The following is a 13195-nucleotide window of genomic DNA, read 5'->3' as shown; positions in this document are numbered from 1 at the left end:
TCTTGCAGCCATGTTACGGCAACAAAGTCCTTGATTATTACGCCAGAATGAGAGTATAGTTTCTAGCCGTATATGCCTAGGGGATTTAACTCTAGGGGAGATGGAAAATGAGCATATTTTCAAAAAAAGTGAAGTGTCCCTTTAAATTTCCCTCACAAACAACAACACACTTCTTTGGTGATGTTAATTTTGTGTTGGCTTGGTTGATGTGTGCGTGCGTGCTCAAAGTGGGTTAAAATGCCCATATAAGGACTTCCACTGTACTTCCTGCACTGCTTACTCAACAGATTCAGTAGTCGGAAAAAACTCTGTCGTACATACAAATGTTTTTTGTAACCTTTGCCCATGTTTAGCATGAGGAATCCAACTATTTAACTGTGTTAATAACTCAGAATGCATGTATTACCTTAACGCCCTCCCCTCCTTAATTTTAGATTATTTAAGGGTAAACATGTCTCTGTGTTGACAAGCAGCTGACACTTGGAAATCTCCTTGGGGACATTTACAAATATGCTTTTCATTTAAAACATTTGTAATGTGTCACAGTCACAATAACCTTATCAACGGCAACACGCGAATGCAATTCTCCACCATCGCACCCTCTCTTGTGCTCTTATTAGCATTTCTTCTGTTCTCACAATGAATGGAATGCAATTTCTAGCCCAACGGTGTCTCTCCGCCGTACTAATTTATGTATAAATAAATCCTAACAATTTTATTCCTCAATGAAAAATTCATGATACTGTTTCATGAAGATGCCAGGGGCCGAGTGCTTAGTAATGCCATGTTATTAGAAAAATGAGGTTTGAGTAATTATGCCACAAATAATGGTGAATGGTCTGGTTTTTCAAGCTCATGCACACCGCCTCATTAAACCAGTCGGATCCGATTGCTAAAGCACTTTAGACCGCAAAGTCTAGGCACATAGGCGATCTTCTCTTTGACAGCTTTGGAGCTGAAGCGGATGCTTATCTGTGATTTCAACCGTTCTCAACATCTTCTGTGGCCTTTAGGGAGTTTTACAGCTACTGCAAGTACTATATTTTAAAATAGTTCATGGTGCATTGTTTGTTATTCAAGCGTCATGTAATTCTCAAAAACTGTGAAATTTTTCTTAGCCTAAGAACTTTCTGTGATAAATAAGCATTTAAAGTTTCGTAAAAATGGGACATAGTAAGGTAATATGTTTTAGGATTAATTGTCCTTTATATATCATGAGACAATGAATGCCAAAACTGAATCAAATCACCAGGATTATTTACGCACTGCCTATTAAACAAACAGTTACATCATTACCTCTGTATGCTCTTAGTCTATATTACCTCATCCTCTTTGGCATAACGCTTGTCAGAAGTAATTTATCATTTAAAGGTTTAAGCCTCCCATCAGTGAAAGGCTCTCTGGTCACCGCCCACCGGTGCCCGGTGGATAGTGGCCCCCGAAACGGTGGCAATGTTTCCAGCTTCACATTCAGGCCTTTACCAAACATGGCATACAGTGTGCTTTTCACAGTCTGCCTCTTCAGAAGGGTCTTTGGGAATAGCATTGGAGGACTGGCATTGTTCCAGTGTGATGTGAAGAGAGGGACTGCCGTGCTTCAGGTCAGGGTTAAGCTGACGGATTCTTCCAGAAAACAGGGACTCACAGACAAGATGTTAATGACCTGAACGATGACTCACTCCTTAGGCATCCATCACAAACACGCCTCGGCCGTGAAACACACATGAATGCGGAAAACAAACAAAAGCTAGCCGAATCTGTGTGGCTTTGTGGTGCACCTGACAGCTTTGCTATTGAACGTATACAATGTTATAGAAATCCATCTATGAATAAAAACATGAAGTCGGTCCAGAAATTTAAGCATTTCTCCCCAAACAAGCGATATTGAAATATAAAATTCCAAAAGTTTTGAGAACAAGTCATTTCAGGTTTGACTTCAGTTAGTGTATGTCGAAGTGTAAATGATATGGTTATAGCGTTGGGTCAAAAATGGATGAACCCAACTGGCTCAGTTGCAGTGTTGGGGGTAACGCATTACAAGTAACGTGCATTACGTAATAATATTACTTTTCTGAAGTAACCAGTAAAGTAACGCATTACTTTATAAATGTACACATTATTATTTGAGTTACTCTTTTAAAAAAGTCATGCAAGTTACTTTTTTAGTTTAAATAATTTGATAAAAAATATGTACTGAATTAAACTAAACATAGTCACATTATGCACTCTATGCGTACACGCCTGTGTGGGAACAGTTTGATTCAGAAACTGAGATGGCAGGGCAGAGCTGGACATTTTTGTGATGAAACTTTTCATTCATAAAAACACCTGCAAGGCCTGAAAGAGATCAAGCTTCAGCCAAGAAAAAGTAACGCAAAAGTAACTAAAAAGTAACGTAAGCATTACTTTCCATGAAAAGTAACTAAGTAACGCAATTAGTTACTTTTTTTTGGGAGTAACTTAATATTGTAATGCATTACTTTTAAAAGTAACTTTCCCCAACACTGTTGTAATTTGGGTTGTTTCAACCCAAACTGCTGTGTTTTAACCCATTGTTTGAACATTTTCTGGGTTCATTTAACCCAACGGCTAGGGTTGTCCCTTTTTAACCCAAAGCTTGGTTGAAAATAACCCAGCATTTTTAGATTTTTTGAAACATTCTCTTTATTGTTTTTTTTTAACATTGGCACAAAAAAATTCCAACAAAATTCAGATACAGTACAATAATATTCTTCAATATGTAAATGATTTATGTTTGAACACAGGTAATAATATAGAAGAGAAAGAAAGAAAGAAAGAAAGAAAGACAGAGGGGGGAAAATAAATAAATAAAAAGGGAAGGGGGATTAGGTTTTAATTATTGCAATCTTATTAAAATAATTAATATCAGTCTTGTTTTTTAAAGAAAATATAATCTTTTCGAGCTAAAGGTGGTGCATTAAGATTTTTTTATATTTAAGATTTATTAGTATTTGAGTAATACTGCAAAGGACAATGTAATTAAAATATTAGGGCTGTCAAAAGATTAATTGCGATTAATCGCATACAAAATATACAAATTTTTTTGCATAATTTATGTGTGTGCACTGTGTGGAATTATTTTATATAAATACAGACACATTATTGTTTGTATTTAAGAAACATTTATATGTATATTTATATATAATTTGATATTTTATATTATAAATATAAAATTCTTAAATTTATACATGTTTGTGTTTATTTATATATAGGCTACATAATATATGCACATAGTACACACACATATGTATTATGCAAACACAAACTTTTATTTTGTATGTGATTAATTGCGATTAATCTTTTGACAGCCCTAAAAAATATATACATTTGGATCCTTGTAGATTTTGTGGCCATTGTATGTCTTTGTATTGAATATATATGAAATATGATCATAATTTTTTTCCGTATTGCTGATAGTTTAATTTTTTTTATGCATTTGGTGGACGCCTTTATCCAAAGCGACTTACTGTACATTACAAGTTATACAGTATAGGTTTTAAAAGTTTTTGTGTTCCCTGGGTTCGAACCTATGACCTTTTGCACTGCAAATATTTCCTTTCGTATTCGCTTACTGTATTTTGTATAAAAATATGGTCATCTTAACATAGGATGGGATATGAGCTGAAGGGTGCAATGTGCTGCTTATTTGGTCTCTGCGGTATGAACACATATTCTTTATTTCCTTTTTCCGTTTTGTTTAAAAATGTCATTGCCAATTCAAATTAATTTCTATAGCACTTTTCACAGTTTTGCACGTTATATAGCGATACCAAACAAGCTTGCATATCATGAAGATGTATCATATGTAACAGTATTAAATGTAAAAAAAAATGTGTGAATATTGTAATCGTAACATTAATTTCATATTAAGAAACTGTCATACGTAAATACATCTATTTTCCGTTTTCTATGTATATTACCATGTAGTCTAGTGTGAGTCCACAGAGAGGTTGTACTGGATGTCTATTCCTTCGCGGCCCCCAAAGAAAATTTGTGACAAAAAACTGTTCTAAAACTTAAAATTTTTATAAAAAAAAACATTAAATTATACAAAAAAGTAGTGCTTTTGGTTAGTAGCCTTATTTTTTAGGTTTAATTACAAAGAATTCATGATAAATTAATGTATTTCATAAAATGTCATAAAACTGGGGCCCCCCTGGCACCATCTCGCAGCCCCCCTGGGGGCCCCGGCCCCCCGTTTGAAAACCACTGCACTAACACACTTACTACCTGGGTTCCTCTGTTTTATTCGTGAAGTCATAATGGCTCCTTGAAGTATTAAGTGAAGAAAGATAACGAAATAGGGATAGAACAGAGCCAAGTTGCCTATATGGAGTACATTTAAAATAAATCACTAATAATGTTCCATAAGGATTATGAAACTACTGCTACTTTATCGACTGTGTAACAAAGGTGCTGGTTTGTGAATAAGCACACGACCACTTTAAGACGGCAGGTTTATAGTTTCCAAGCACTGGCTGTGGTATTGCTGGCTGGACATGTAGCTCTGAGAGGGAATAATTGGGCAGACATAAATGGGGTGGTCTCTATGCTTGAATGAGACTAGGAGATGGTATTTACATGCAAATTGCATCTGGTCTTCCAACTGTCTAGTTACCACCTTTAAGCCGCTGGCTCACTTGGTATTTACACAATAAACAAAATGATAAGGTTAATGTCTTTTGTTGCATCTGGCTGAATGCAATATTACCATCAACAGTCGCATTACCTGGCTTGTGCATTATAACCGGCAATTGTGAATCACCGCAAGTCACTTTTTGGGGTTTATTTTGGTTTCCTAGGCAACCGAATGGGGCCCAGACGAAGACACCAGGAGGTCCTGTCAAAGCAAAGGCAAGACAGAGGTAACTTTAAACCCCCAGGTTCTCTGAATAGGCACATTTCTTTCAAAAATGCTGCAAACCCATTGGTCTGATGGTTAAGTATTGTTGAGGTTTGTGGGAGGGCAATATGTTCGGCTTACTCATTCAGGATTTCTAAGGCCCAGGGGTTGGTAGCTTTATCCCAGAGCATGTAATTTGCTGTATTTTCAAGGCAAAATCAAAAGTATGATTTTAGCTAGCTGACTAAAGCGCTGCATGACATTTTACACTTACATTTATTCATTTGGCATGTGCTTTTATACAAAGCGACTTACGGTGCATTTAATGTACTGTATGCATTTTTATTTTATCAGTATGTGTGTTCCCTGAGAATCAAACCTATGACCTTTGCGCTGCTAATACATTGCTCTACTTACAGAGCTACAGGAACATCTAAAGATGCATGAAAGATGTTATTTATTTTAGTGGAATTAAAAGAGGGGTCCTCATCTACTACTAAAAACTGCAATTGTTTTCTTATCTTGGAAACTACAGTATGATAAAAAAAAATAATTTTAGGTCCCCAGTCTTTTAAAAATTAATTACTCAATTTTTTCCTTGTTGTTGTTCCCAAAATAATAGATTTGTGAACCTGCCTTTGAAAACCTGCCTGTCTCATAATCTACAGTAATTTTGAGATTAGGAGCATTAAAAGTGCAGTGTGTTAATTTTAGCGGCATCTATAGGTGAGGTTGCGAATTGCAACCAACGGCTCAGTCCACTGCTCACCCTCACTTTTGAAACGCATAGAGAAGCTACGGTAGCCACCACCGGATAAACATGTCATCGTCGGAGACAACTTAGTGAAAAAAGTTTGTCCGTTAAGGGCTTCTGTAGAAAAATGGCGGCACAAAATGGCGACTTCCACGTAAGGGGACCCTCTGTGTATGTAGATAAAACATCTCATTCTAAGGTAATAAAAAACATAAAATGTCTTTATACACCCCTGATAATATAGTTTTGTATATTATTTTGCATTTCTGTCAAGAGGTCCTTCTAAAAATTACACAGTGCGCCTTTAAAGATTGACTTTACTCATTGATTTCAATATTTTACATGGTCTTACTCAGTTAATATTAAATATATCAAAGTTATATTTTACAGAATGTTTTTTTACATTTTGTACTAAAGTAAACAGAAAATCACCAAATTACAAAAAATGACTTTAGCTGGGTTTTCACAGGCAGGGTCACATTTGATCTGTTACTCACTTACTCAGTAGTTGATGGACTATAAACCAACATGTTGACATTTCTCATCTGAAGTAGGGAGCACAAACCACAGTATATTTCCCTAGCTGCTAATTTATGCCATATGGATTTTGCCTCACTGACATAACGGGGTTTATAGCCTTACTGACATTAAGGGGTTTATCACATCCCTCCTGTTTGAAATGTCACTTTTACAGTCAAGTGCACAAGAAAGTTGTAAGACTAACAACTAGCGGCAGGCAGGATTTCTGTTAGTTTGCTGTAAGACAAATGAAAGATAAAATAATATCACTCTTTAGTGGAGTGTAATTGCTCCCGGGGGAAACAGTGGGTTTGTTCTAATAGGATAAAGCAAGAACCTGCCAAGCATTCTCTCAATTTCATTTCCTCAAAATAATAAGTATACTCTAAAAATTGTGCTGAATAGTACCAAAAATGTGTTATCATCGGGGAACCTTTATTTAGCATTTAAAGCAACTATATAGCACCTCTGTAGAACCATAAGTGGTGCTAAAGCATGACTATAGCACCACTTAAAGTATGGTTCAACATGGCACAATATGGTTCGACACAGGTGCTACACAGGTTCTACATGGAAGATGTTTGGCACTAAAAATGGTTCCTCTATGATTACAAGCCAGTGAAACACTTTTAGTGCACCATTTAGCACTAAGTGCTTCTTAGGGTGGTTTCATATTAGGTTTGATTGTCCGTTCTCGAGTTCGATTGCTCCCCTTTCTTCTTCCCCTGCTGGTCTCTGTTCACATTATAATATTTTGTTCTGAATCGCGGTAAACATGCGTCATCAAGCTGCAGCCGTTTACTGATGTTGCTAGGTTATGAAAGAGAAAGCGCCAAAATGGACCTGGAGTTGTTCGTATCCTCATTGTTCTTCATTTGAACCTTTGGTTTTGTTATCAAAGAATAAATACAGAATTGCGGAGGCAAGCAGAAAATAGAAAGTATGAAAATATGAGAGACTTTCCTCCAAAAAATAACGACCTCATAAGTCGTTTGTGCAAGCACCTTATTACGACATAAAGTGACGTACGTATTAAGGCATTAGTGTCTATAGCGGCAGTAGCTTATAAATACAATCTTGTTACGTTTTAAGGTTTTTGCCTTATACATCAAATCAGACACATTTAATTTTATGAATTTGTAAATGTAGAAATGGTTTCATAAACATTTATAGTTTTAAAGATATTTTGGGGCATCTAACCCCAGCCTCACCCTTACCCTTAACCCAACCACTTCTCAACCATATAAAACACAACACGCAAATGTACAGTCACAGGTATTTGTTGCATTAAACAGTATAAAAGTATTACAAACCCTTTGCGTTGCAAACCTTGCGAACTGAAGCCATACGATCACTTTCTATGAACAACTCTGTGATCAAAACGCACAGTCAGATCTCATAAAAACATAAACCAGCATGAAGTAGTCGGTCACAAAAGCCAATAGCGTTTCACATTCATAGCTAACGTAATGATGCAATTGGTCACAAGACACATGAAAGCCAATGCCCTTTTTACAATCATAGATGACATATCATCGCTTCTTCTGGCGGAAGTTTTTTAATAAGTGTACACAGTATTTGATATTTACAGCGGATTGTCATCTTTTTTTAAAATAAATCGATCGTTTGACCTCGGTACACTTGTAAAATCTTAGGTACATTTAAAAAGTTGTGACTATCAATAAATGAATAAATGAGTACGTTATTTGCCCTAAATGCCTGAAGAGTGTAATGTGTAATAAAATACAATTAATCCTGGCGGTTTAAATTGAAAATCATATCCCAGTACATACCATCATTGCAAAATTATACCTCAATATATATAATTTCATACCCTAATATATTAAGTTTCACTTGCTACCGGTAGAGGCGCTAATTTAGTAAACGCATCTATTGGTCGTATCTGGCGAAATGGACAAACGACCAAAGCAATCGTATGGGTTGGAGGATATGTTGAAATATGAACAGAAAAATTTTCAGGCATCACTCTCGCGCCCAGATATCCGCAAGCACTTGTCATCAGTGTTAATAAGCACAAACATGCCCGCACGAGTCATGTGTTGGGGGTAACGCATTACAAGTAACGCGCATTACGTAATAATATTACTTTTCTGAAGTAACGAGTAAAGTAAAGCAATACTTTATAAATGTACACATTAATATTTGAGTTACTTTTAAAAAAAAAAAGTAATGCAAGTTAATTTTCAGTTTAATTCAATTTAAAAATAAAATATTGTACTGAATTAAACTGAACGTATTAACGTAGAATTACGCACTATGTGCGCCTGAGCAGGAACAGTTTGAGTCAGAAACGGAGTTGGCAGACCAGAGCTTTACATTTTTGCGATCATAAAAAACACCTGCAAGGCCTGAAAGAGATTAAGCCTCAGCCAAGTAAGAAAAAGCAACGGAAAGTAACTTAAAAGTAACGCAATAATTACTTTCCATGAAAAGTAACTAAGTAACGCAATTAGTTACCTTTTGGGGGGAGTAACTTAATAGTGTAATGCATTACTTTTAAAAGTAATAGATTTTTTTATTGTGTCCACATCATTCAAACAAACCGAACTCTGATGTAAAATGGACCCGGGTGCACACCAAAAGTGCTAATGCGAATCCCCCTTTAGAAGTTTGTTTTTTAAGAGCGTTAGGATTCATTTCCAGTTACAGTATAATTTACAAATCAAATTATAACTTTATCAAAATGTATACACTTAGAATACTGTAATACTGTTTCCCACAATGCAATGCGGTCAATTTGCCATTTTATTCCCAGTGTGACTTATTTCCCGCCAGCGTTTTTAAAAAAAAGTCGCCAGCCAGCGCCAGCATTTTTTATGATTTTCACAAAAGTTTAATGCCTTGCAGAAAATGTTCTTCTTTAAATGTATATAAACATATATAAACATACAATACATCAGATGAAAGAACAGACCCTCTGCTTTCAAACAAAAAATGCATCCTACCTTCATTTGTTTTCTTCAAAAATACAAAATTTTGAGCAAAAAGCTGAGATAATTGCATTTTTGTGAAGGACTTTTGATAGAGATCAGATTCAAAGCGAAGATCAAAACATACATGGATGCCCTAAGGGGTTACTTCCGGGTTTTATAAATTGGGTAAGAGCACCACCTGGTGGATAATAGCGGAAATACAGATTGCCGGAAAAACTCGTCATTGGCAGGGAAGCTTTATTTTCCTCTTAATTTGCCGAATGAACTTGTCAATGGCGAGAAAAGAGTTAAGCAGACACTATAGCAAATTTCTTTCCTGAAGTCTTTTTTATTATGAACTAATGGGTGCAGATTTGGTTTGAAAACGAGGAGTTAAAGTGTCAACTCTGGAACTGCTAGTTATGATTATTGGGGGGGGGGGTTCCTCCCCCTATTCCCTAAAGAAACTGCACCCCTGTATGAACTAATTAACTGATTGGACTGCCAAATATTACAGAACCAAAATAAAAATACAAAATAACCAAAAATATTGAAACTGGACTGCTTACTCAGACTTAAACATGCAAAACAGCAAGGTCATGTGAAAGTGTATATTATTTTTATAGTTTGCTGCATGTTGTACACGCAGTATATTCTGGGCATTATTCAGTTCTCTATTACAAACATAGCCACTGCTGCTATCTTTCATACTGACAGGTGTATCTTCCCTTGCAGGTGGAGTGTCAAAACTACATCCGAGTTTTGCTTGTCAACAAGACAGAGGTGATCACCTGCGGCACCAATGCCTTTCAGCCTCTGTGCATCACCAGAGAGGTAGCCACTGACACTATGACTAGTATATTCTTTCCATGCCAAATAACCCGTCTTAATCAAAGCTTTACCAAAGTGTGTGTTATCCGTACCGTCCAACTCTCTCAGGCAGGGAACATGAGCAGGGTGTTGGAGAGGGTCAACGGAGTGGCCCGCTGTCCCTATGACCCACGTCATAACTCCACCGCTGTGGTAACCGAAAGCGGAGAGCTGTATGCCGCGACAGTCATCGATTTCTCGGGGCGGGACCCTGTCATCTATCGCAGCCTTGGAGGAATGCCACCTCTTCGGACCGCCCAGTACAACTCCAAATGGCTTAATGGTACGTTAATCTCATCATCTCGTGCCTGAACATTTGAAATGCTTTAACGTTTCTCTGTTCTGTCAAATATCTGAATGTTATACATGCTTAAAAGCAAAGAAAAACAACAAATTAGATAACTTCAACTCTCATGTTATGTGGCTTTAATATTTGTATATTTTGGGTCCCAGAGACCCCACTAACAGGAGCAAGAAATAATGATTTCATTAACAATTGAATTGTTTTTGTAAAATTTTCAGCAAATGCTATTCCAAATTTAAGTATCATTGTCTGCATCCTTTTCTGTTTTTTATGTGAAAGTATGAACATTTGAGTACTTTAACAGAGATGGGACATACTAAATCTAATTTTGACTACTATTAAGTACTGATAGTGTGCGAAATGCGACACAGGGCTAGTTTCTGTTTGGTGTCAGATTTTGCTGTGAAGTCATTTAGTATCAATCTGATACGTCATTGTAATGTATACTTTTGGCACTGCAGAAATGTCCTAGAGGTCTTTTAGATACCAAACAGAACCTGAGCATTAATATCTTTTTTTTTTTTGATAGGATGGAAGTTTTAAAAAATATACATACATAGGTCATTGAAAGTGCTTGAATCTATTTTATGCAAGAAGTTTTCTAACAAAAAGTCCATATTATTCTCTGTGTAGTGTAGGATAATATCATAAAAATTCTAGACTTTTTAAGCACACGGGCTAAACTGTTCGCTTTAAATGCTTATATCTTCTGTATGCGAATGTTGGTTCATACCAAAAGGCTTTTTTGCACGTATGGACGCTGCGTCCCCCTTGCCATACTTCCTTGGTTCTTTGTAACGCCGTCTTTGACAATATTTCAGATAGCGATATTCTTCCTGGCTCCCATGTCACCCTGTCTTTGTCGTTAAGCCTCACCATTGGTTGAATTTGATATAAACATTCAGACGCACTTACCCCTGGAGGCGTCCCCAAAGTGTCACCACAGTGACGCAGCGCGAGTTCCCTCAAAAGGGAACTGTAACAATGTATCTTAAGAGGTAACACGATGTAACATTGCTCTCACATAAAATGTGTCCCCACATGTAGTCCTTAAATTGAGGGTATTGGACCTGGAAAGTCCTTGAAAGGTCCTTGAATTTGAAGTTAACTAAGGTGTGGGAACCCTGTACTTAGATTTTCTTTCTTAAGTGTCTTTTTTATAAATAGAAGATCACAGTTTCATAATCTGTTCAGATTTGCAAAAGCACCAAAGTTTGCTGAAAAAAGCAGCGAGACCTCCATACACTGTATGACAACAATAGTTTTTTTTAAACAATTTTGTTAAAATGTGATACAGAATTAATAACTGACTGATATTGTGGCAATTTGGTTGATTTCTATTCTGCTGTCATTGTCGTCTTGAGTTTGTACATTGCACGTACTCTAAGGAAAGACGAGGACTTTTAGATCTTTCAAAAAAAAAAAAAAATCAGACAAGCATGCATGCTCAAATTGATATCTAATCTCCCAGATGCTGACACTCTCTTTTCTCGAACATTCATCCTGATAGCAGTAGAAGCAGGATATGGAGAAACATATAGCTGTTATTCATATAGCAATGCTTTGCTGAGGAGGTGTGAGAGTGGATGAGAGAGTCAGAAAAGCACATAGAGAGAGGTTGGAGAGTTAAAGAGGTTATGGAGGTGTAAGAGTGGGCTTGGGCCGACAAACACACAGGCATCCAGCAGTGTAATTATCGCTTATGGCAGAGAGAGGGTGAAATTGCAGCTGCAACGCTCCATGTCACCCAGTCAGCCTTCATACTTGGTTCACTTGTGGGTCCACACCTAAGGGAGAGAAAGACAAAGAGAAATAAAGTCTGACCATATGTGAATACAACCACAGCTCAAAGTATTCTTAGGTTAGAGTTGTAAATGGCTGAATGGTTTGTTTTAAAGTTACTTGTAGGGCTGGGTGATATTGATCAACTCTGTCATTTTGGGATAAATGACGATGTGCGATAATTATCTTGAGGTTTTTTACAAAGTGGAAGAAATGTTTACATGCAAGTCAAAGCCTTGTGAGTTGTCACATTTATCTTTATTAAAACAGCCTATGATGAAAAAACATTTAAAGGTTTCCTCCCTCCCAGGGGTTTTTAATATGCAAGCTGGTTGGAAAGCTTACGTCTGACTTCAGTGTAGAGGTCCTCTCAGGTCCAAAGAAATGTACTCAAAATTACCCGAATCACTTTTTTAAGGAAATCTGACATGCATAAATAATTTTTTTTAAAAGAAAGACCCGACCCGAGACAAACCCGACAAAATAGACAGAGTCTTACCTGACCAAGTGGCAATTTTTTTTTTTTACGTGACTGGACCCGAATGTAAACGTTACCGATGGGCAGGGCCAGACAGAATCTGCTGACTTTTTTTGCTTTTTCTGTGGTATTTTTTTTCTTTGGAAAAATTTGCAGAATTCTGTGGAATGATTTTAAATGTTTAAAAAAATATATTAGAGAATTTAAGCTGTAACAAAACTGTATGTAAAATAATTACTTTTTAAAGGCTTACAATGAAAATGAATACACCAAACCAATGAGTCCTTTAAATTAAACAGGACCAACATAGACAAAAAAAAAAGATTAAAAAAACGGTCAAAGCAAACAGCACCTGCAGGGTTAATGTACTTGTCAATGACGGCTCACAAATGCATGGGATAGGCTATATATGTGTGCTTGTTGTCAATGACGGTTACTGGTCACAAACATGCTCAAGCGCAGGGTATGTGTGCTTCTCAATGACGGGCATTAAATCCGCAAAATTCCAGTTTTTTGCGGAAACCGCCAGCCAGATGATGTTGCAAGCTTTCTAGGCAAACAGAGGGGGGTTGGAAAAGGACTCGATGCACACACACGAGATTGGGACTTCTTGGTTCTGTTAGGCAAATATACATTCACTTTAAATTACCTGAGGCAGCTAATATTATACCTGACACAGTTCGAGGAAACT

General features: G+C 36.7%; 1 protein-coding gene across 3 annotated transcripts in view; it reads left to right on the top strand.

The window, feature by feature from the left end:
* The window catches only part of sema5ba (sema domain, seven thrombospondin repeats (type 1 and type 1-like), transmembrane domain (TM) and short cytoplasmic domain, (semaphorin) 5Ba), a 215993-nt gene that overhangs the window by 131767 nt on the left and 71031 nt on the right, over positions 1 to 13195 (top strand). For all 3 annotated transcript variants that reach the window (XM_055214584.2, XM_055214581.2, XM_055214582.2), the window contains exons 6-8: positions 4824 to 4886; positions 9806 to 9904; positions 10010 to 10223. In XM_055214584.2, the coding sequence (XP_055070559.2) occupies positions 4824 to 4886; positions 9806 to 9904; positions 10010 to 10223 (376 nt within the window). The remainder of the gene's footprint in view (positions 1 to 4823; positions 4887 to 9805; positions 9905 to 10009; positions 10224 to 13195) is intronic.

The sequence above is a fragment of the Misgurnus anguillicaudatus genome, chromosome 17, assembly GCF_027580225.2.
Source record: "Misgurnus anguillicaudatus chromosome 17, ASM2758022v2, whole genome shotgun sequence".
Taxonomy (NCBI): domain Eukaryota; kingdom Metazoa; phylum Chordata; class Actinopteri; order Cypriniformes; family Cobitidae; genus Misgurnus; species Misgurnus anguillicaudatus.
The sequence above is the reverse complement of the archived record's forward strand: the minus strand, read 5'-3'. Positions and strand labels throughout refer to the sequence as shown.